The sequence below is a fragment of the Peromyscus californicus genome, unplaced genomic scaffold (assembly GCF_007827085.1).
Source record: "Peromyscus californicus insignis strain IS unplaced genomic scaffold, ASM782708v3 Scaffold_4__1_contigs__length_199733344, whole genome shotgun sequence".
In the NCBI taxonomy this organism is placed as follows: domain Eukaryota; kingdom Metazoa; phylum Chordata; class Mammalia; order Rodentia; family Cricetidae; genus Peromyscus; species Peromyscus californicus.
Genome location: NW_026294562.1, coordinates 3,869,169 through 3,893,082, shown reverse-complemented (window position 1 = coordinate 3,893,082; position 23,914 = coordinate 3,869,169). Strand labels below are relative to the sequence as shown.

The 23,914-nt window shown below is 40.6% G+C and overlaps 1 protein-coding gene across 11 annotated transcripts in view; it reads left to right on the top strand.

Annotated features, from left to right (window-relative positions):
- The window catches only part of Atrnl1 (attractin like 1), a 604,076-nt gene that overhangs the window by 700 nt on the left and 579,462 nt on the right, over positions 1 to 23,914 (top strand). For all 11 annotated transcript variants that reach the window (XR_008213236.1, XM_052714295.1, XM_052714293.1 and 8 more), the window contains exons 2-3: positions 18,957 to 19,040; positions 20,088 to 20,201. Coding sequence is in view for 10 of the 11 variants with exons in the window: in XM_052714295.1 (XP_052570255.1) it covers positions 18,957 to 19,040; positions 20,088 to 20,201 (198 nt within the window). In the remaining variant the exon portion in view is untranslated. The remainder of the gene's footprint in view (positions 1 to 18,956; positions 19,041 to 20,087; positions 20,202 to 23,914) is intronic.

The window sequence follows — 23,914 nt, the reverse complement described above, 5'->3', positions numbered from 1 at the left end:
GGCATGCTATGTTCCGTACCTTGTTCTGAGCTCTGGGTTGGTCATCTCATTCATTCCCCACAAGTCTATAACTTACTGGAATTCCATGCTTCCTAGGCAGGATCTATAGAGGGAAATCCAGGCAGCAGATTTATTTAAGTTAACTTGATCAAGGTTAAACAGAAAGTGCTGAGTCGTGATTCCAAACCAGCCAGCTTCACTCCAGGATATACACTTTTAGAGATGTTGAATTTGTTAGGACAGGCTTGGGTGGAGTGGCTTTTGACAGCTGTATGGGAACATCAGTTTGGTTTTTCTGAAGCTGAAGGTGCTAAGGAGTGTGAGTCTCTGGGGGTAAAGATACCTCTCCCCATTGGTTGATGCTTATTAGATTTCTGCCCGCTATAAAAGGAAGGATGGCTGCAGGCAAAGAAGTTCCTTGAGGCCCTAAGAACAGTCCTCTTGACAACCTGAAGTTTTAGACAGCTTTCCCTGGATACTTAACATGAAGACTGCGGGCTGATTTGTGGCTGTGAAATTATACTATGTAGATGACTAGTATTGGTTGTGAAGATGATAGCAAAATCTGGGTGAAATATCTGGCCTTGAGGCAAAGGTGAGGAAGGATTTGACTCACATTATTAATATATTCCAGGATAGTTTCTTTGGAGTTTTAATCGCAGCATGTTTTTCTTTATTCTCTTTTCCACATTTTTACTGTTGCTAGTTAGAACAATGCCCTTTATTCAATGTAAAGATTTTTTTTTTAAATGACACTTTCAAAACTAAAGTAGATCTTACTATTTCGTTTGTTGTTTTGAAGGGGAACCTTGGGTGAAATTTCATAAAATTTGTTTGGAGTCGTAGGTCTGTGTGTTTCCAGGGCTCAAAGTTTGAGAAATTGATATGCAGGTTTTACGAATGCATTTAAAATAATTTGAGAGCAATACCAATTAAAAGTTTAGAAATGTTTTACAATGAGCAAGAGATCTGATTGAATTATGCCTCATGAGTAGCCTTATCTCCTTTGGCTCCCCGTTCACCTATTAACAGAATCTTGAATGTATATGCTGGGAGCAACCAAAAAGGAAAAGGTTACATTCATTTTTCACATTTTTCTACAAAACAGGAAGATTGTTTGATCCATATGTAACTAATGGGTTTTGGCTTTTGTGGTGGTGAATTTGCTCCATTTGTCTAAAGAGGATATCCAGTGCTCCAGTTCTGAGACGTTCAATCCGACATCTGTGTTTTTTGTAGTCGGGACACTTGTGAAAGCTAGGTCAGCACGCTGTGACTTCACTTAGATGCTGTCCCACTTAGTAAGAAAAATCACACAGATCAAGTGAAAAGTAGACCACGTAACACTGGAAGATGTTCATGAACCAAACTCATTATTGAGTAGAAGGAGAGTGGACTTCAGTGTAGATAGATGATAAGTCCTGAACTTATTACTGGGTATTTGTCCTTGGGAAGCTGTTATACTATGATTCCTTGTGCTCTTGATAAATTTGACTTTATTTTTCTATGAAATCCAAGTTTTTAGGGTAAATATAAGTACTACAAATCTGTGCTTTCTCATGCATATTCTTAGGGGCAAAAGAGGTGTATTTAATGTTAAAGAATACAGTCATTTAGAAGGAAATAGTTATTCTTGGTAAAGTGCCTTGTGAGCTATGAAAGGTTTGTTTGAAGACCTGTTTTCTAGTGTTTGAAGTAATACACTGGGAAAGAACTGAACTTGACATTCTCCCTTCACCAAGTGTCGGGGAAGTCTTTACTAAGCTGAGTGATAGCAGCCTTACACATCGTCGTGAACCGTGGTTGATTAATCTTGGTAAGCAGGTGTCACAATTAATTGGTATGTTACCTTAGTCTTTTTCTATTATAGATATTTCAGCTAGTGAATGAATGCCTTTTTAGATGGGAAGATAGATGGGGGAAGAAATGTAGATGCAAACATAGTATCAGAAGTGATGCTTCAGAGCCCTTAGTGTAGCTTTCCGTCTAGTCTTTTGTTTGTTTCCATTTGAAAAGAATAAAACATTCAAAATTAGAAGACATTTCTGACAAAGGTAAAACAAAAGTAGCACCCATTTTTCACTAATGCTAGGCTGAAGGTTTCAGGAGTGAGACTTAGGAAGCACAGTGCTAGTTTGAAATGTAATCAAGACTAAGGTAGACTTTAGCTGGAATTATATTTGCGTAGCATTGTGTAATATTATGCTGGAAAACATTCCTGTATACTTTACCTGTATAAATGACATATTTTTATTAGAAGCTGGTTAAATTATCTTTGTAGAGCAGTTGAAATTTTTACTTATAAAAATTGATTTTTTTTTGTTGAAACTTAGACATTTTCTCCTTACTATATATAGCTTTGATACTTATCACTTTAATCTCTTTGGTAAATCAGAGATTGGAAAATATTTCACTAATGTGAATTATTTGTAAATATAGAGTTATAAGCACTTTTGTATAGGCTATTTTAAAAATCATTCACTTTATTCCATATATAACTTTTAGACCTTCATGCTAGTCATATTTGGATTCTGAATTTTGCATATTTATAATGGAATTTTTTTGCTTTTTTGTTTTTTTGAGGCAGGGTTTCACTGTATAATAGCCTTGGTTGTCTTGGAACTCATCTGTAGACCAGGCTGGCCATGAACTCACAGAGATTCACCTCCCTCTGCCTGCGATTAAAGGCTGTGCCACCACCGCCTGACTGGAATTATATAATAGAAGAGGCAGGATTACAATTTGCAATTTTTTTCTAAGCTACTTTTTTCTCCTTCCATTTTGAGACAGGGTCTCTCTATACATCCCTGGCTGTCCTGGACTCACTGTGTAGATCAGGCTAGCCTCAAACTCACAGAGATCTTTTGCCTCTGCCTCCTAAGTGCTGGTACAAAGGTGTGTGCCTCTGTACCTGGCCTAAGCCACTAAGAACTCCATGCTGAGTGAGTGTAGAAGGAGCCCAGGCAGGGAGCTCTTGTGGGGTGGGCCAAAAAGACTCCTGGGATAGATAAATCAACCCCCTGAGGCTGAGAGTCCTCAAGCAATTGAATATTTATTGTTAATTATAGGGAACCTTTGAGTAACTTTAATATGAAAAACTGAATGTTCCCTAGAAGTATGTCTTCACTTCTAAGTAAAATTATAATAGATAATTTATATTATCACTTATATTATTAAAATACATAATCACATAGTAGGGATTTAAAATAATTTAAATGGACTGTTTCAGTCTAAATTTGTGAAGTGGTTTCTTTTTTGTCTCCATTATTCGGCTTCTTAAACAGATTTGATTTATGCCTGTGCTTGCTTTCTTGTGATTTCATTTTAGCCTCAGGGTATTTTACACAGCCCTTACTTCTCAGAACTCTTCCTATCCAGTCTTTGCTTGGGTAATTACTGTTGAACCTTCTAATCTTAGCTCAACTGCAGGTTTCTAACGGAGGCTTTTCTGACTCCTCAGTCACATCTTGCTGTATCCTGCTATAGCACAGTTTTTCTGCCTTAGTGCTTTCAAAGCAAAGTACTTATTTTTTCTTTACAATTTTATTTTTATTTTTTTGTGGTCCCACACATTAAACTCAAGGCATTACACATGCTCTTTAAGTGCTAGGCTGAGTTGTAATTTAAAAATTATTTTTATTTTTTTAAATTATGTGGTGTATGTATGTGTGTGTATGTGTATTGTGTGTGCATGTGTGTGTATGTGTGCATGAGTCCATGTGTATAGTGTGTACCTGTGCATTTGTGCATGTCAAGAAGTCCAGAGGAGGTCTCTAGAGCCCCTGGAGCCGGTGTTACAGGCAGTTGTGAGCTTGCTAACTAACATTCAGGGTGCTGGGAGCTTAACTCAGTTCTTCTGCAAGAGCACTTATGTGTTTGTAACCTCTGATCCGTTTCTCTAGCCCTTGAACCATAATTTGTAATATACAGTTTATTTAAAGTTTAATATTTGGGAAGTTTTGTCTTATGTATGTATCTCTGAAACTGTCCCAGTAATAATGATCATAAAAATAGCAATCACACTCAGACATTTTTAATGCCCCCTTTCCTGCTCTTTGCTTCATTTCTTAAGGAGAAATACCAAATAGTGCAGTGGCTGGATCATCTGCTAAATGCATGATTACTTGTTTTTAAATTAAAGAAATTTATTTATTTATTGGATGTGGATGAGTGTTATGTGTCCCTGGAGGCCAGAAGAGGGTGACATGTCCCCTGGAACTGGAGTTAAGGACAGTTATGAGCTACCATGTGAGTGCTGGAAATTGAATCTGGATCCTAGATGAGCAGACAGCGCTCTTAACTGCACAGCCGTCTCTCCAGCCCCACAGGTTTAATTTTTTAAATTTGTAAACTATTTTGCAGAGTGAATATAATCATTTACCTTCCCAAGTAGTATTCGAATGTTCTGGTTAATTCACATCCTAGTCAATACTTGTCCATTTACATTGTAACAATTCTAATAGATAAGTGATATGTCATTGGTCTTTTTTATTTTTTTTTTATTTATTTTTTATTTATTTTATTTTTTTTTTTGGTTTTTCGAGACAGGGTTTCTCTGTGTAGCTTTGCGCCTTTCCTGGAACTCACTTGGTAGCCCAGGCTGGCCTCGAACTCACAGAGATCCGCCTGCCTCTGCCTCCCGAGTGCTGGGATTAAAGGCATGCGCCACCACCGCCCGGCTATTGGTCTTTTTTAAAGCATTCATTTAGAGTGTGTGTGCACACGTGACCTGCCATAAGACGTGTAGAGGTCATGTGACGACTGCAGGAGTCAGTTCCACCATGGGGGTTCTGGGATGGAACTCAGGCTGTCAGCATTGTCAGGGAGCAAGCAAGCTCAGCCGTCTCACGGCTTCACTTTGCACCCTAATGACTAATGATGTCGTGTTGTGTGCTTACTTGCCATCTGCTTGTCTTCCACATCTTGTCCACATTAAATTTCCCCCTTATTTCTCATTTTTATGAATTCTTTTATTTACTGGATAGTACTTGATCATTTGGAAGTATTTTCCCCCAGGTTGGGGCTACCTTTTACTCTCTTTATTTTTAATTAGTGTGTGAATGTGGGTATGTGGGTATGTAATGTGGGCCTCATAGAAGCACCCTCGGTATTTGCTGGAAGAGTTTTTGTGGCACTTGCATTATTTCTTCATTATGTGTTTGGTACAATTTACCACTTGTCTTAGGGTCCCTGGTGCCGGGATAAACCCCATGACCAAAAGCAGCCTGGGGAGGGAAGTTGTTACATCCCCAAACTCCGAGTCTCACTCCATCTTTGAGAGAAGTCAGGACAAGGGCTCAAGACAGGAACCTGGAAGCAGGAACTGAAGTAGAAGTCGTGGAAGAAAGCTGCTTCCTGGCTTGCTCTCCACGGCTTGCCCAGCCTGCTTGTTTTTACGACTCACAGCCACCTGCCCGGGTGTGGCACTGCCCACAGCAGGCTGGACGCTCCTGCACCAGTAATAAATCAAGAAAATGTCCCACAGACTTGCCTACAGGCCAGTCTGATGGAGTCATTTTCTCAATTGAATTTCCCTCTTCCCAGATGACCCTAGCTTGTGTCAAGCTGACAAACAAAACAACAAAAAACAAACAACAACAAAACAACTAAGGCACACCAGTGAAGCCCTCCAGGACTGGGCTTTTCTTAACTCTCCAAAGATAGGAGTTTCAGATGACTTCTTATATCTGTCCCCAAGAGCACCAGCCTTAGAATAAACAGACATGGGAGATGAATAAAGTTAAAAGTTTCTGCACAGCAGAAGTTGTAGGGAACAGGGGAAGCCCAGAGTGAGTTAAGTTCTGAGTGAATGTGTATTGTGGATGTGGGTGTGGCCATGCCAAGGGCCCCACAGCCCCACGGGTGTGGCATAGTCTTCTGTGGGGGAAGCACAGCGGTGTGGTAAAGCTTTCCTTGGGGATCTAAGTGAGAACGGTTGGTCAGTGTGGACAAAACTAGCATCTGAAGCTCCCTCTGCCCAGTTGCTCACAGCCCACAGTCACCTGTGGAGACTAGCCAAGCTCTCCCATCTGCACTCTGCGTGACGAACCCTGAGGCTCTGGGTTGTGGCAGTATGGGCGCCACTCCATCATAGTGTGCAAAGCCCATCTGATCCCAGCTTTCCTGCACCTGTGGCTGTGTCTGTCATTTCTCCATCCCTCATCACCTCTAGTCGGGTTCAGACCTGAACTGCGCAGGTTGTGGCAAGAGGTAATAACTCATAGAGTGAAAATAAACTCTACAGATTGGAAAAATATTCATGAATCATACATTTGGGATGCTTCCCCAAATTAAGGAACTCAAATACTTAACAAGAAAACTACCATTTAAAATCAGGCAAAGGACTTGAATAGAATTCTCTTAAGACATACAAAAGGCCAAAAATACATTAAATTTATGTTCAACATCACTATGCATTAGGGAAATGCAAATTAAGACTATTAATTACTTCACACCTGTTAGAAAAGCTATTATTAAAAAAATGAAAGATAGCAAGTGTTGGCTACAATGTGAAGAAATGGAAAATTTTTTAGTGGAAATGTAAATTACTTCACCCATTTTGGAAATAGTGGGAAGGTTCTTAAAAAAAACTGGAACTAGATTTACCACGTGACTCAGCAGTTCCCCTTTTGGCAATGTGTCTTTACTCCTACGTTTGCGGAGAATGTAAGTGCTCATCAACAGATGAATGGTCTAAAAAAGTGGCTTGTATGCACAATGAAGTACTGAGGCTGAATGGGAGTTGTGTCATTTGCAATGTAAAGGACATTATAGTAAGTGAATAAACCAAGAGTAGAAAGAGAAATGGCCCCTGGTTGGACTCACTGTGTAGGCTGGTGTTGAGGGTGATGGGGTGGGTGAGGAAAGGGCAATGTTTGGCGAAGGGTATGATGTGGACAGTTTCAGTTAGATGGGAGGAAGTCTTGGTGTGGTCTTGTACAGCAAGGTGATTTATGGCTGCAAATGTGTATTTCAACACCACTAAAGGTAATTAAATGTTCTTATCATACAGGAAGATAAATATGTGAGGTGAAAGGTACATTAATTAGTGCTTTGCTTGTGTGGGTATGTGCACATGTGTGTGGGCATATGTGCATGTATGTACATTGACATGGAAGCCAGAGGATAATGCTGGGTATTGTGGTATTGTTCCTCAAGTGTTGTCCACCTTTTTCCTTTTTGTTGAGATAGTCTTACCAAGTAAGCTAGGCTGAATGGCCAATGCGCCCCAGTATCTGCCTGTCTCTGTCTCTCCAGTGCTGGATTATAATCTCTAGTCAGCATTTCCAGCTAGCCATCTTCCCATCTCCATAGTGTGTATTTGTGTTGAAACATCATATTGTACTCCAGAAATATATACAACCAGTGTAAGACGAATTGCTAAATGGTCTATTAATAGAAAACCCTGCTGTGGGATGATCTGTATGTCAAATTGCTCTGATTGGTCAATAAATAAAACACTGATTGGCCAGTGGCTAGGCAGGAAGTATAGGCGGAACTAACAGAGAGGAGAAGAGAAAGAACAGGAAGGCAGAAGGAGACACTGCCGGCCGTCGTCATGACAAGCAGCATGTGAAGATGCCGGTAAGCCACGAGCCACGTGGCAAGGTATAGATTTATGGAAATGGATTAATTTAAGCTATAAGAACAGTTAGCAAGAAGCCTGCCACGGCCATACAGTTTGTAAGCAATATAAGTCTCTGTGTTTACTTGGTTGGGTCTGAGCGGCTATGGGACTGGCGGGTGACAAAGATTTGTCCTGACTGTGGGCAAGGCAGGAAAACTCTAGCTACAAAACCCCGAGCCAGATATTAGGGTGAAAACTGAGAGATCAGAGGAATAGAAAAAGCCACAGCCAACCCCACTTTACCAACCCCTCAACCTCCAGAGAGAGAGCTACTTCCTGTATACCCATGTCTGTATGCCTTTCTGTGCCCTCCATCTCACTTCCTCTCTCCACCCAGCTACATCACTTCCTTTCTGCCCAGACCTATCACTTCTAGTGCTGGGATTAAAGGTGTGTGCCACCATGCCTGGCTCTGTTCCCAGTGTGGCCTTGAACTCACAGAGATCTGAATGGATCTCTGTCTCCCTAGTGCTAGGATTAAAGGCGTGTGCTACCACTGCCTGACCTGTATGTTTAATATAGTGATTGTCTTTTCCCTCTGATCCCCAGATAAGCTTTATTGGGGTGCACAAATAAAGTATCAAGAAAAACTATTTGTCAACAATTGTAAAACAACAAAAAGGGAACCAACAAACTGGTAATGATATTTCAACTAGAAAATCTGTTTTAAGAAATACCTCTGACTGGACAGATAAGTCAGGTGGGAAGTGCTTGCCATTGCAAGTGTGTGGATCCGAGTTCAAGTCTCAGAACCCACAGAAAAGCTGGGCATGGTGTTGTGTGCTCGTGGGCCAGCAAGCCCTAGCAATCCTCTTGTCTTCGCCCACAAAATAGCCCATGCAGCCATGCCAGTTTTTTTAAAAAAGGGGTGCTGGGCTCTGAATTTAGGCACCCATATATCTCTGGTTCTTAGTTCAAGAACAGAGTATTGTAGTTTAATGATAGTTAGGTGTAGTGGTTCACAGTTACAATCACAGCATTCCGTAGTCTGCGGCAGGAGGGTTTTCATGATTTGCAAGGCCAGCCTGGCTCTGCACCAAGTCCTAGGCTAGCCAGAGCTACAGAGCAATGACCTGTCTTAAAAAGTTAAATGGTTTGCAACTTAGAAGGCATATTACAAATTATGTGTCACTTAATTTCTGGAGATCTCCACAAAGTGGCAGTATAAGGGTGTTAGGAGTGAGAAGTAAATGAATAAATTGAAAACTAGTTGTTTGTGGTCTGTCACCTGTGGTTTTGGACTTTTAAGACTTGTGTTTTAGAACAGTTCTAGGTTGTGAATAAGTTGAAAGTGTAATGGCAACGCTTTGAGGTGATGGTTGGAAGAAATAAGAGACTGAGAGACTAAAGGTTAATTGTTCTTACTGCAGGTGTGAGTGTGCTCTTACTACAGGTGTGAATGGGCTCTTACTACAGGTGTGAATGGGCTCTTACTGCAGGTGTGAGTGGGCTCTTACTGCAGGTGTGAGTGTGTTCTTACTGTAGGGTGTGAGTGGGTTCTTACTGTAGGGTGTGAGTGTGTACTTACTGTAGGGTGTGAGTGTGTTCTTACTGTAGGTTGTGAGTGTTCTCTTACTGTAGAGTGTGAGTGTGTTCTTACTGTGGTTGTGAGTGTGTTCTTACTGTAGGGTGTGAGTGTGTTCTTACTGTAGGGTGTGAGTGTGTTCTTACTGTAGGGTGTGAATGTGTTCTTACTGTGGTTGTGAGTGTGTTCTTACTGTAGGGTGTGAGTGTGTTCTTACTGTAGGGTGTGAATGTGTTCTTACTGTGGGTGTGAGTGTGCTCTTACTATAGAGTGTGAGTGTGTTCTTACTGTAGGGTGTGAGTGTGTTCTTACTGTAGGGTGTGAGTGTGTTCTTACTGTAGGGTGTGAGTGTGTTCTTACTGTAGGTTGTGAGTGTGTTCTTACTGTAGGATGTGAGTGTGTTCTTACTGCAGGTGTGAGTGTGTTCTTACTGTAGGGTGTGAGTGTGTTCTTACTGTAGAGTGTGAGTGTGTTCTTACTGTACTGTGTGAGTGTGTTGTTACTATAGGGTGTGAGTGTGTTCTTACTGTAGAGTGTGAGTGGGTTCTTACTGTAGAGTGTGAGTGGGTTCTTACTGTAGGGTGTGAGTGTGTTGTTACTGTAGGGTGTGAGTGTTCTTACTGTAGTGTGTGAGTGTTCTTTTAGTGTAGGGTGTGAGTGTGTTCTTAGTGTAGGGTGTGAGTGTGTTCTTACTGTAGGGTGTGAGTGTGTTCTTACTGTAGTGTGTGAGTGTTCTATTACTGTAGGGTGTGAGTGTGTTCTTACTGTAGGTTGTGAGTGTGTTCTTACTGTAGGATGTGAGTGTGTTCTTACTGCAGGTGTGAGTGTGTTCTTACTGTAGGGTGTGAGTGTGTTCTTACTGTAGAGTGTGAGTGTGTTCTTACTGTAGGGTGTGAGTGTGTTCTTACTGTAGGGTGTGAGTGTGTTCTTACTGTAGGGTGTGAGTGTGTTCTTACTGTAGGTTGTGAGTGTGTTCTTACTGTAGGATGTGAGTGTGTTCTTACTGCAGGTGTGAGTGTGTTCTTACTGTAGGGTGTGAGTGTGTTCTTACTGTAGAGTGTGAGTGTGTTCTTACTGTACTGTGTGAGTGTGTTGTTACTATAGGGTGTGAGTGTGTTCTTACTGTAGAGTGTGAGTGGGTTCTTACTGTAGGGTGTGAGTGTGTTGTTACTGTAGGGTGTGAGTGTTCTTACTGTAGTGTGTGAGTGTTCTTTTAGTGTAGGGTGTGAGTGTGTTCTTAGTGTAGGGTGTGAGTGGGTTCTTACTGTAGGGTGTGAGTGTGTTCTTACTGTAGGGTGTGAATGTGTTCTTACTGTAGGGTGTGTGTTCTTACTGTGGGTGTGAGTGTGTTCTTACTGTAGGGTGTGAGTGTGTTCTTAGTGGAGGGTGTGAGTGAGTTCTTAGTGTAGGGTGTGAGTGGGTTCTTAGTGTAGGGTGTGGTGAGTTCTTACTGTAGGGTGTGAGTGTGTTCTTACTGTAGGGTGTGAGTGTGTTCTTACTGTAGGGTGTGAGTGTGTTCTTACTGTAGGGTGTGAGTGAGTTCTTACTGTAGGTGTGAGTGAGTTCTTACTGTGGGTGTGTGTTCTTACTGTAGGGTGTGACTGTTCTTACTGTAGGTGTGAGTGTGCTCTTACTGTAGGGTGTGAGTGTTCTCTTACTGTAGGGTGTGAGTGAGTTCTTACTGTAGGGTGTGAGTGTGTTGTTACTGTAGTGTGTGAGTGTTCTCTTCCTGTAGGGTGTGAGTGTGTTCTTAGTGTAGGGTGTGGTGAGTTATTGCCTTAGTAATCCTTGTAGTGCTACTGAAAGTGAACAAAATAGGGCAGCACATGTAGCTTCAGGTGTTCCTGTTGTGTAGTGAGGAGCCAAACACTTCCTTCATGTTCCTCCTCTAAGGAAGAGAGGAAAGGGTATGGTGGTTCTCTAGAGTATGCCTCTTTGGAGGGAAGGAGAATGTTTTAAACTATAGCCAAGGAACTGCAGAACTCTGGTATTACCATTTCCTTACCTTGTGGCCAGCTGCTACTATTTTGAAGGCAATTTCTGTGGTTACCTGGGGCCAAGGAATAATGAGATCTGAGTCTTTGCAGATTTTGTGTACACCTTGAGTGATGCCAAGGTGTAGCTAAAGTTTTCCTGCCTGGCCCACAGTCTGGACAAATCTCTCTCACCTGTCAGTCCCACAGCCGCTCAGACCCGACCAAGTAAAAACAGAGACTTATATTGGTTACAAACTGTATGGCTGTGGCAGGCTTCTTGCTAACTGTTCTTACAGCTTAAATTAACCCATTTCTATTAATCTATACCTTGCCATGTGGCTCGTGGCTTACTGGCATCTTCACATGCTGTTTGTCATCGTGGCGGTTGGCAGTGTCTCTGACTCAGCCTTCCACTTCCCAGCTTTATTCTCCTCCTTGTCCTGCCTATACTTCCTGCCTAGCCACTGGCCAATCAGTGATTTATTTATTGACCAATCAGCAACACACTTGACATACAGACCATCCCACAGCACCAAGGTGTTTGAGACTCTCTTTTGTCCCTCATTCCTGCTTGCTCTGAGCCTCATGACAAGCAGGAGTCGGATCTTAGAGTCCCTTGAGGTCTTTTCTGGGCATGTAGTCTGATTTAGGCATTCACGGGGCTTCCTAAATTCCGTGGTGTATACCTGCACAGACTTTCACTGGCCCAATTCTTGAAAACCTGCTGTCAGTTTTCTTCTGGTTTTCAAGGAGTGCCCTTCATGAGTTTCCAGATCTTCACATTGACATGTTTCTGCCAGGAATATTGTTATGTTATTCTTTTTAATGATTAATTAAATTTGACATTTTCTTAAGTTTTTTTTTTGAGTGTTGTTTATCTGTAATGTTTATTTCTTGGAACATTCTCATCAGGTTTTGTCATCTTGAGCAGAGTATCCTGACATTATTAAATAAGTTGGCATGAATTCCTTTTTTCTCTAATCTCTGAAAGAAATTACAAAACATTTTTATTATTCTCATTTAAGTAATGGAAAAATTTTACCAATGAAGCCATCTGTGCTCGCATGTATTTTTGGTGCTGTGTTGTTACTTATAAACTTCTTTAGCAGGTACAGGACTTTTTAGATTTTCCATTTCTCTATTGTTGGTTTTGCCAAGTTGAGTTTTAGAGACTTTTTTCCCCCTTATTTTATTTAAACCATCAAATTAACTGACAGGAAAATTTTAATATCCTATTTTTTTCTATTGAGTTAGTAATAATGCCCCCTTTCCTTCTCAATAACTAATTTTTTTTCCTTTCTTGACAAGTTTGTTAGGAGTTTAACAACTATTATTCTATACGAAATACTTTTTAGTTCTACAGGTCTTTCTTTTTGATATGATTTTACTATTTTGAGAATTTCTATTTTTCTTTTACCATTTCATTCCTTGCAATTCTTTTTGAATGTGTTCTTCTAGTTTCTTGAGTTACAATTTATATAATTGGTTTCCAGTTTTCTAATACGTTTAGAGCTATAAATTCTGCTAAGCACTATTTTATCTTCATCTTACAAACTTTAGTAGGTTGCTTTCTTAGAATGAGTCAATTAAAATGTTTTCTAGATGACTTTGAGACATAGGAAGCTGTTCTTTCTTAATTCCCAGACATTTAGGGCTTTTTAAATTATATTCTCCATTATTGTACATGAGTTGCATGGATTTTGGAAGCATGATTATTGTAGCCAACATTCATTAATTGATTAAAGCTATTTAATTCAGTTCTGGTGTTTTGTATGCTATGGCCAAAGGACAAGTAGCCCCTTCCTTTAAGTCAGAAGTCAATTTTTTTTTCCAGTCCTGGATTTTGAAATACGCAGGTTTGGAAGGTTCAAAAAATATGTGCTGATCCAGGTTCTGAAGTACATGTGATTAGAATCCTCCTGACTCTCAGGTGTCCATTGTTTTTGTATGTTTGTTTGTTTTTTAATGATATTTTTGGCATATGACTTGAGGGCTATGAAGAAAACCCATGAGAGGTCATGACCAGACACCCACCCGTTTCTTTAAGTGTTAGAGAAGTCTCTGGCATTCACACTGCACCAGAATCAATAGATAGCTTTCTTTCTTTAGCACATCATTGTGTTTTTACAACAGTAAACTAACTCCACTCTCTTTAAAAAATTCATTTTGTGTGTGTGTGTGTGTGTGTGTGTGTGTGTGTGTGAGAGAGAGAAAGAGAGAGAGAGAGAGAGAGAGAGAGAGAGAGAGAGAGAGACAGACAGACAGACAGACATAGACAGAGACACAGAGACAGAGACAGACAGAAAGACAGACCAAGAGAGTTGTGTGGAGGTCAAGAGTATAACTTGTTGGAATGATTCTCTCTTTCCAACATGTCAGTTCTGGGGATCAGACTCAGGCTGTCTGAGCCACCTTGCCAAGCCCAATGCCACCGTCTTTGTGATTACCTTTAGACTAAATTTCTTAAGTACTAGTATAAATACCACAAAACCTACTGCATTAGTAAGTGCAACCATTTCTGCTGGTGTAACGCATGAAACATGCACCTTTGGAGGACGGTCAGATAGAGCGCCACTCGTCAGCTACCACAGGGATGTTGGAATCCAGTTCCAAGGGAAGTGCTAGGGACAAGTGTACTTAGTGATTATCAATGCAGAGAGGCAGGGAAGACAAAGGCGTTTATGTTCCTTAGACTATTTGTTGGCTAACGGCTGTTCCTGGGAGGGGTAGATTCATAATCATGTTTTACCATTTGCAAAAACAAAATGAGTTTTAGCGGCCATAGGAGAGCCATTCAACAAAGATTAAGATACACATCTTACAAATCAGACCAAATGTATGGACATGTAAGGAGGTCTGAGAGAATGTGAGCACAGCACGGCCACTGTCAGTCACTGTTCTCCATTGTGAACACAGCACGGCCACTGTCAGTCACTGTACTACATTGTGAACACAGCACGGCCACTGTCAGTCATTACACTACATTGTGAACACAGCACTGCCACTATCAGTAACTTTACTACATTGTGAACACAGCACAGCCACTGTCAGTCACTGTACTACATTGTGAACACAGCACGGCCACTGTCAGTAACTGTACTACAGTGTGAACACAGCACGGCCACTGTCAGTCACTGTACTACATTGTGAGCAGAGCACGGCCACTGTCAGTCAGTGTACTACATTTGAGCAGAGCACGGCCACTGTGAGTCACTGTACTACATTGTGAACACAGCACGGCCACTGTGAGTCACTGTACTACATTGTGAACACAGCACGGCCACTGTCAGTCACTGTACTACATTGTGAGCACAGCACCGACCACTGTCAGTCACTGTACTACATTGTGAACACAGCACGGCCACTGTCAGTCACTGTACTACAGTGTGAACACAGCACGGCCACTGTCAGTCACTGTACTACATTGTGAACACAGCACGGCCACTGTCAGTCACTGTACTACATTGTGAGCACAGCACGGCCACTGTCAGTCACTGTACTACATTGTGAGCACAGCACGGCCACTGTCAGTCACTGTACTACAGTGTGAACACAGCACGGCCACTGTGAGTCACTATACTACATTGTGAACACAGCACGGCCACTGTCAGTCACTGTACTACATTGTGAGCACAGCACGGCCACTGTCAGTCACTGTACTACATTGTGAACACAGCACGGCCACTGTGAGTCACTATACTACATTGTGAACACAGCACGGCCACTGTCAGTCACTGTACTACATTGTGAACACAGCACGGCCACTGTCAGTCACTGTACTACATTGTGAACACAGCACGGCCACTTTGAGTCACTATACTACATTGTGAACACAGCACTGCCACTGTCAGTAACTTTACTACATTGTGAACATAGCACGGCCACTGTCAGTCACTGTACTACATTGTGAGCACAGCACGGCCACTGTCAGTCATTACACTACATTGTGAACACAGCACTGCCACTGTCAGTAACTGTACTACAGTGTGAACACAGCACGGCCACTGTCAGTCACTGTACAACAGTGTGAACACAGCACGGCCATTGTGTGTGGTGGTATTTTACTTGTACTGAAATGTGATTTTAATTGTATGTTAATAAATAGTCTGGGGGTCAGAGCTATTAGAGTCATAGCAAGTGCATGGCGGCGGTGGCGCACGCCTTTAAGGACCTGGAGGGCGGTACATTCAGGCAGTGACGAGGCAGTCACATGTTTGGGTTTGCAACCAATGACAAGGCAGAACAGGAAGACTTTAAAGACAGACACACAGGAAGTAGGTCTTTTTCGGAGAGCTCTCTTGGCTGGAGAGGATCCCTGAATCAGGAAGGGTGAGGCTCTTAGCTCTGACCTCTTGGCTTTCTTCTCTGAATTGGCTCTGTGTTTCTTATTTAATAAGACCGTTGGTTACATCTACAACTGTGAGTCACTATACTACATTGTGAGCACAGCACAGCCACTGTCAGTCAGTGTACTACATTTGAGCAGAGCACGGCCACTGTGAGTCACTGTACTACATTGTGAACACAGCACGGTCACTGTCAGTCACTGTACTACAGTGTGAACACAGCACGGCCACTGTCAGTCACTGTACTACATTGTGAGCACAGCACGGCCACTGTCAGTCACTGTACTACATTGTGAACACAGCACGGCCACTGTCAGTCACTGTACTACATTGTCAACACAGCACGACCACTTTCAGTCATTACACTATATTGTGAACACAGCACTGCCACTGTGAGTCACTGTACTACATTGTGAGCACAGCACGGCCACTGTCAGTCACTGTACTACATTGTGAGCACAGCACGGTCACTGTCAATCACTGTACTATTGTGAACACAGCATGGCCACTGTGAGTCACTGTACTACATTGTAAACACAGCACGGCCACTGTCAGTCACTGTACTACATTGTGAACACAGCACGGCCACTGTCAGTCACTGTACTACATTGTGAGCACAGCACGGCCACTGTCAGTAACTGTACTACATTGTAAACACAGCACGGCCACTGTCAGTCACTGTACTACATTGTGAACACAGCACTGCCACTGTCAGTAACTGTACTACAGTGTGAACACAGCACGGCCACTGTCAGTCACTGTACTACATTGTCAACACAGCACTCCCACTGCCGCTCACTGTACCACTATATGTCTGTCTTCGGCTATTAAGATAACAGAAAATTATTTTATAAAGTTGTACTGAATTATTCCCATGAGAATTCCTTTTCTCCTCTTTGCCAATATTTGATATTGTCACATTTTGTCCTTCTGTTGGGTGAAAAGTGGTATGTTATTGTTAATTTATTTTGCATGAATTTGGTATTAGTGTACTTGGCTTAATAAATTTATAAAAGGGAGTCATAATTTTAACAAAACTTAGTGTAAATAGTATGATTTGTAATAGAGATTAGAGTAATAAGAGAGAAAGAACTCTGAAAGAGTAGAAATTGTTAGAAGGAGCAGCCCCTTGTGGCTTACTGCTGAGAGAGAATACACGGGTTAAGGGTCCTTCCTCATCATCTTAAATTGACGCCTTGCTTGGTGAGCATGGCTGTTGCTTAATGGATGGGAAAAAGTTCCTCGCGCTATGGTGAAACTCGTTCAGCAGCTGCCCCCTGGAACTTGCTTTAGGAACTGAGGAAAGCTGTTCATGGGAGGTGTCTCACTGTACGGACTTTGCTGAAAACGAAGCGCTGGGGGAAGCTGCTGGTGGCTGGATGCTGCTGGCCGTGATGTGTTGTGTAGTGACTTAGTGTTGGCAAAGCCACACAGGCTGCATGAACAGTGGAACCAGGAAGCAAAACCCTTCCTCCTGAAGTCTCTTCCAGGACACTTAGTGGACAAAGCATGCCAGCTTACTGAAAAACTCCTTGCCATCTGGCAAAGAAAAACTATTTGAGGGCCCAGATCTATTTTCACACAGTAGGCAAGTGGGTGAATGGGAAGTGAGAAGGCACCAGATGGTTGATTGGCACAGTGTACCCCTTAGAGATTCAGCTTCCAGAGGAGTCTCTTGAACATATTCACACTCCCCAATAACAATGCAGATTCCCTGAGATGTCAGACAAACGCCATACAGGTAAAGAGCTTTTTACCAGTGCTACAAATGAGGAAACCCGCTCCCCAAGTCATTGTGTTGATTATTGCTTGTATCAATTATTCCTTTTTTCTTTTCCTTGTTTTTTTTTAGACAGGGTTTCTCTGTGTAGGTCTGGCTGTCCTGGAACTCACTCTGTAGACCAGGCTGGCCTCGAACTCACAGAGATCCACTTGCCTCTGCCTCCTGAGTGCTGGGATTAACAGTGTGTGCCACCACTGCCCAGCTCTAATTATTTACGTTCTCTCTCAGCCACATTGAGTGGTTGATCTAGTGTGGGGCATTTACCCACCACCCCCACAGTTCTCCAGAGTTTTCTTGAGTGTGAGCAGCAGGAAATATTAGATAGAAGGATTTATTGCTGAGAATCTTGCGGAGATAAACAGATAGAAAATAAAGGATAGCCTCAAGAGGGCCTGGAACCTTTTCCAACGGGCCCCGACTGTCTCTGCCCCAGGGTTTTTATAGAGACGCCAAGGGGTGGAGCAAAAGACCTCCTCCCCCAGCACAGCCAAGTGCAGACCATCTCAGACACCTGCACTCAGGCCCGTGGTCCTAATCATCCTCTATGCGGACCTGCTGGGTAAAGCCACGAGGAACCCGAGAACGGACTCCCACAGTCTAGCTAGACTAAGTTGTAAAATTAGCTTCTGACAACTTTGTGTGCAAAATAAAATTATATAAGAGTGATATATGTACACACCTATACACACAACACACACAGACACACAGACACACACACACACCGTTGGGTGTATATGTATGTCTGTTTATGTAACTACAAAAAGCCAGTTATCTGTGAAGTATGTGTATATACATATGAACGCTAAATAAAAAGATATTGTAATTATTTGAAATATGGATTTGTTGATTAATTTGTCTATAAGTCAGTGCATCTAAATTTTTGTCTTAAATATTTTAAGATTCTGAAAAATCTGATGTTTTTCTATTTTAAGTATAAACAAAAGCATTTTGATACACTTTTATTTTAAAATTGGTTGAGATGGTGCACAAATGCAAAGCAGTCAAAAGAAATTGATAAAAATGGGCAGCAGACTGTGAAGTATTGTGGTGTTTGCTTGACAATTCAGATGCCTAGAAATCATGTATAGCTGTGCTTTCCCGGAGAAAGATACACGTGTGGTTTCTTACTCTGTAGATCTGCACCGATCAGAGTGAATTTGATCTTCCTTCTTTTGCCAGAGCCTAGTTTTTGTGAAATAAAATTTAACCTAATCAACATTTTGTCAACACAGAACCCTTCAGTAAAACGTTGAGTTTTTCACTGACTTCCTACTATGTCAGTTGAAATGGCCATGGTTTGTCAAGTTTAAGGAAATTTGGACAAAATTTCCTTTCAATTGTAGAGAGAAAATTGTTTTAGATTGTCAGTATAGCCTATAATTTGTAAATAGTTATGTCACATTATTATTTCTTAAAATTACTTACTGATTTTTATGAGCATTGATTGGTGTTTTGCCTGCATGCCTGTGTGAAGGTGTCAGATCTCCTGGAACTGGAGTTATAGAGAGTTGAGAGCCGCCATGTGGGTGCTGGGAACTGAACCCTGGTCCTCTGGAAGAGCAGCCAGTGTTCTTAACCACTGAACCATCTCTCCATCCCTCTATGTCTGAGTGTTTTGTCCTAATGATTTGAATTTTATCATACTACTGCATGCCTTAATGTTAATGGTAATATTGATTTCATGATTTTTCTTTTCTAGGTTAACAGAACCTTCTGGATATTTAACAGATGGTCCAATTAACTATAAATATAAAACTAAGTGTACATGGCTAATTGAAGGCTAGTAAGTATACAATTTGAGTTAAATAAGTTAATTTTGTTCTGAGATGTTAAACTAATAATTACTGTTAAAACATTAGTTAAAATGACTAGCTATATAGTTTATTTCCTTGCTTATTATTGGAACATGTGCATAATTTTTATGAAGTTTAAAAATGTAAATCACAGTACCTTTCATTTGTAGTATAATAGATAAATATATATTTTGCTTTTGAGTTACATTATTGCAGGACTAAACACATTGGGCCTCTTGGCTTTTGAAAAACATCTTGTTAGAAACTTTACAAATGCTGTAGAAAGTATAAAAATATTCTATGCCGGGTTATGCCATTGGTTAATACTTTTTCAGCATTTTAGTTCTAATAGTCTTATAATTGTGCTGAGAATCTTTTAAAAATATTTCATAACATTTTGTAGATGAGTTGGTTTACTTCTGGGTACTTTTCACAGTGAGAAGTAGATCATAAATTGGTAGGAATGCTTTGGTACCTTTTTTAAAATAATTTTTTGAGTGTACCTGGGAAGCTATGCTTTTTGGATTACTTTAAAAGTCTTTTTAAAACCACAGCAGCGATTTTCTGCTATTTACTTGTAGGCTAACTTTGCTTCTTCATAGTGTGTCACTATTTTGAGAAGAAATTGAAAGAACCTAATGCCTCTACTGAAAGCTTCTGTATCAATGAGAATAGTTGCTGCTGAAAGTTGTCATTTTATAACTAACTTTACTCAAGGACAACTTGCTGTGATAGAATGCATCCATGTTAGTACGTAATTTAACAAGGTTTCAGTAAAAAGAAGTACCTAGATAAAGTATATAACTTCTGCCTTAATCAAGTCTATAATGCCTGCCTTTTATTGTGGACTGAATTCTTAAGAAAAAGAGACGTGTATTTTGAAACTAATCTCTTGACAGCATACAGTTTTTCTTCTGGTGATTTAATGATTTGTAGAAAAAGTATCTGTAAATAGATTTTTAATAAAATTACCATGTCTAATTCTAAATATATTATATGTTATATGAATTTGAAGAGATTCTATTTTTTTCTTTCAGTCCAAATGCAGTGTTAAGGTTAAGATTCAATCATTTTGCTACTGAGTGCAGCTGGGATCATATGTACGTTTATGATGGAGATTCCATATATGCGCCTTTAGTAGCTGTGCTTAGGTGAGTGATTGTGTTTGCCCGATGTACTTCCTGACAGCCACAGGAAAGTAAATAACTGTATAATTTGTTTATTTGAAGTCTACCCTATTGATCTATACACAAATTTATGATGGTTGCTGATGGCTGGATTTCACAGATTATTATAGTACTCTGTGTATTATGACTACCAACTTAAGTCTGTACACAGTAATGTAAGTATGGCATAGATGAATAAATTCTATACTGTACGAACTCTCGACGTCTTTATAAATACTCTTTATTTTCTCCATATTTAGTTTATTCCTTTATGTTGGTTTGAATATGTTTTCATTAATACCTGTTTAGTGAGATTTGGGTGAGTTTAGGCTGACAGATAAGCAAGGGTATGTGCTTTTTATAATTGTCTTTACTTTAGTGAACTGAGGAACATTTAAATTCTGAAAACAAGGATTAAGCTATACTCAGTGTAAGGGTTTAATGAAGGAGATATTTCTACTAGCTCTCAGATGTTTGGAAATTTGGGTTACTTCATTATTTTATAAGCAGTCAGAAAATCAGGATGTTAATTTTGAAATCGTAGCATTTTACTACTAATTTAAACTTTTTCAATAATACTGCATTATTGGACAGTTGTAAGAGGAAAAATATATGGGATATAGAAAAAGTATGAACATATAATATAGATTTTGCATTCAACTTAGCCAGCATGATTGTTGACAATTTGCTTATTAAATTATTCTTTGCTTTTATTACACAGTATCCCTCATGTTCTATGAAAGTTGAAAATTTAAGTGTAGATAAAAGATTGTTGTTCTCACAATTATTTTAATTTAAAATATTATTTTCACTGTCTTGCAAATACTTTATTCATCAATAATTTGAAATTCTGTTGGACAAACATTTAAGGGCTGGTGTTCCCATTTTATTTTATGATTCTATAATTTACGGCTCTTTTGGAGTGCACCTGAAGTAGGTAGTTAAGGTGTCTATTCTAAATGTGTGCATGCGGAGGCCAGCAGAGGGCGTTGGAGCCCTGGAGCTTGCTGTTGTGAGTCATCTGACATGGGTTCTGGGAACTGAGTTCTTGTCCTCTGCAGGAGCAACAGCCCTCTCAACCACTGACCCTCTGGCCCTTTTGAACTTCCATTTTGGAAGATTTTTGAGCATTATAAAAAGTAAAGTTAGAAATAGTAGTTTAAAGACACCAAATAAAAATGTAATAGAAATTGAAAATAATTATGATTTATAATAAGAAAATTCATTATGACAATTAGATAAGATACTGGGTTTACACCTTTATTTTTGACAATTGATACTCTATTTTGCGATCATTTCACCATTTTTATGGCATTGTTGACAGACTATCATTTAGGTGCATCTTTTTTTTTTTTTTAGTCATCTAATGACTTTGCACTCATTAACACCTGTTTATCAAATTTTTACCAACACTTTCCCGTTACTAAAGGAACCTTTCCTGAGATAATTATCAGGGTGGGTTTAGTCTGTGAAGGTGGAACTGAAGCATTTCATTATCAAGCACTCCTTTTACCTATCCTGAGCGAGCGGGACAGTTATATGTCAACTTGGTGCTTACAATCTGTAGTCACCAAGAGAGCCTCAATTGAGAAAATGCCCCCATAAAAGCCTGAGGGCATTTTCTCAGTTAGTGGTTGACGTGGTGTGACTGACGTGGAGGGTCCATCCTGTTATGGGTGGCATCACCCCAGGCTTGTGGTCCCGGCTTCTGTAAGAAAGCAGGCTGAGCCATCAGGAGCCATGACGGGCACACCAGTAAGCAGCACCCCCATGGCCTCTGCATCGGCTTCTGTCTCCAGGTTTCCGACAAGTTTGAGTTCCTGTGGACTGGGATTCAGGATATGTAAGCCAAACAAATCCTTTCCTCCAAGTTGGTTTTGGTTAAGATACTAAGGGGATGGAAAGCTGTAGTTTATTTGAATGTCTACTTGATGCTAAGCATCATTGCTGCCAGTTCAAATGTCCATCTAAGCCTCCCAGAGATCTTGTGGGTGAAGTACTATTATTTTCCATTTTACAATTGAGAAAATTGAGACTCAGAGAAATCATTTACCTCTAGTAGGTGATAAGCCAGGATTAGGATTTCACCCTCAATTCAGAAGTATACACTGTTAAATTCTGCTTTGCTAAGTAAGAGTAAGCATTTAATTATTTTGAATTATAATACTGTAAATATTTATCACTCAACCAACTACATGGATAATTGTTGCACTTAATAACAACAATTAATAGTAAGGAATAAGGCAAAGGTCACTGTGATGAGTTTAGACACCAAGGCCTGGAGTAGGACGAAACTTGCTAAAGGAAGGGCACACAGACTGTCCTCACTATAGACACCATTTGGAAGTTGGAGGATGTCCCCATCTTTTCTTCTGACTATTTGATCACTAATTCTGGGAACCCATGCTTCCTAATTTTTTTTTTTGTTTTGTTTTGAAGACAGGGTTTCTCCGTGTAGCTTTGCGCCTTTCCTGAACTCACTTGGTAGCCCAGGCTGGCCTCGAACTCACAGAGATCCGCCTGGCTCTGCCTCCCGAGTGCTGGGATTAAAGGCGTGCGCCACTACTGCCCAGCTATGCTTCCTAATTTTTAAGAATGATTCACAGAACTCAGCAAAATGCTGTATTTGTGGCTAGTGTTTTATTCTCAAGAATAGAAATTGCAACCAGCCTATAAAGAGAGGCACAGAATTGAGATTGGGAAAGATGGCAAACACAAAACATTGTGTGCTTAGGATGTTACCCACCTAGCACATCCATGCATATCATCACTTGCAGGCTGCCTGAGTTTCCGGTGTCTGGAGATGGTTTTTAGTTGTTTGTTTCGTTATGAAGGCTTGGTTGTGGGAGTCATTGTCCATGAGGAGGCTGAATACAAATCTGTACTCTTTCCTCTTCCGTTACTAAGTCAGGCTGCTACCAGATGTCTTCGACTCTTCAGTCACATGGTTGGTTTTGCTGGAGTGACCATCCCCAACCTGAAGTGTAACTTTAGATTCCATTATGAGGGACCCACTGACAGAACCTGTCAAGGTCCTCTGTAAACAGCAGGCAGTTTGTCACCTGAGAAATTGCAGGGGTTTGAAGGTCCTATTCCAAGAAACTGGTAGCAAAGTTGTTTCTCTGGTAAGTGATAGAGTCAGAATGAGTCCATGTAACATAATTCTTGAGTCACTGAAATAGTGATTCCTTGTACACTATACTTAAGAAATTAGATCTTATTTTGTAGGCAAGATGTTACTACAATATGAAGATTATTTGTAATTGAGAAGTTTTATTTCTAACATCCTTACTCCCCTCTGATGCTGGCTATTGAATTTTGAAAAAATTGGATATATTAATAAACTAGGCCAGGAAAGATCTAATCCTGCAGAAAGTAACTGGGGACACCAGCAGTTCGCCTTCAACTCAAATTCAGTAGTTGAGATCACTCAGACCCAAGGTGCAGTGTGATTCCTTGGAGGGCCTGACACACACAGCAGCTCACCATTCCTGCCTCCTAGTTGTTGGGGTCCTAGTTCAAAGTAAGGGTTACCCTTTCGCTTTCCTAGCTCTGGAAAATCTTTGACAACCCTCCCCCAATTATTTAGGCCTTAAAAATCTGGTTTTCAACTGTGAAGAGAGAAATGTCCTCCATTCGGCCTGGGCTCATCCCTAAGTGATAGTTCTGTATCAATCTCAGGCAGGTTGTTTTTAGTT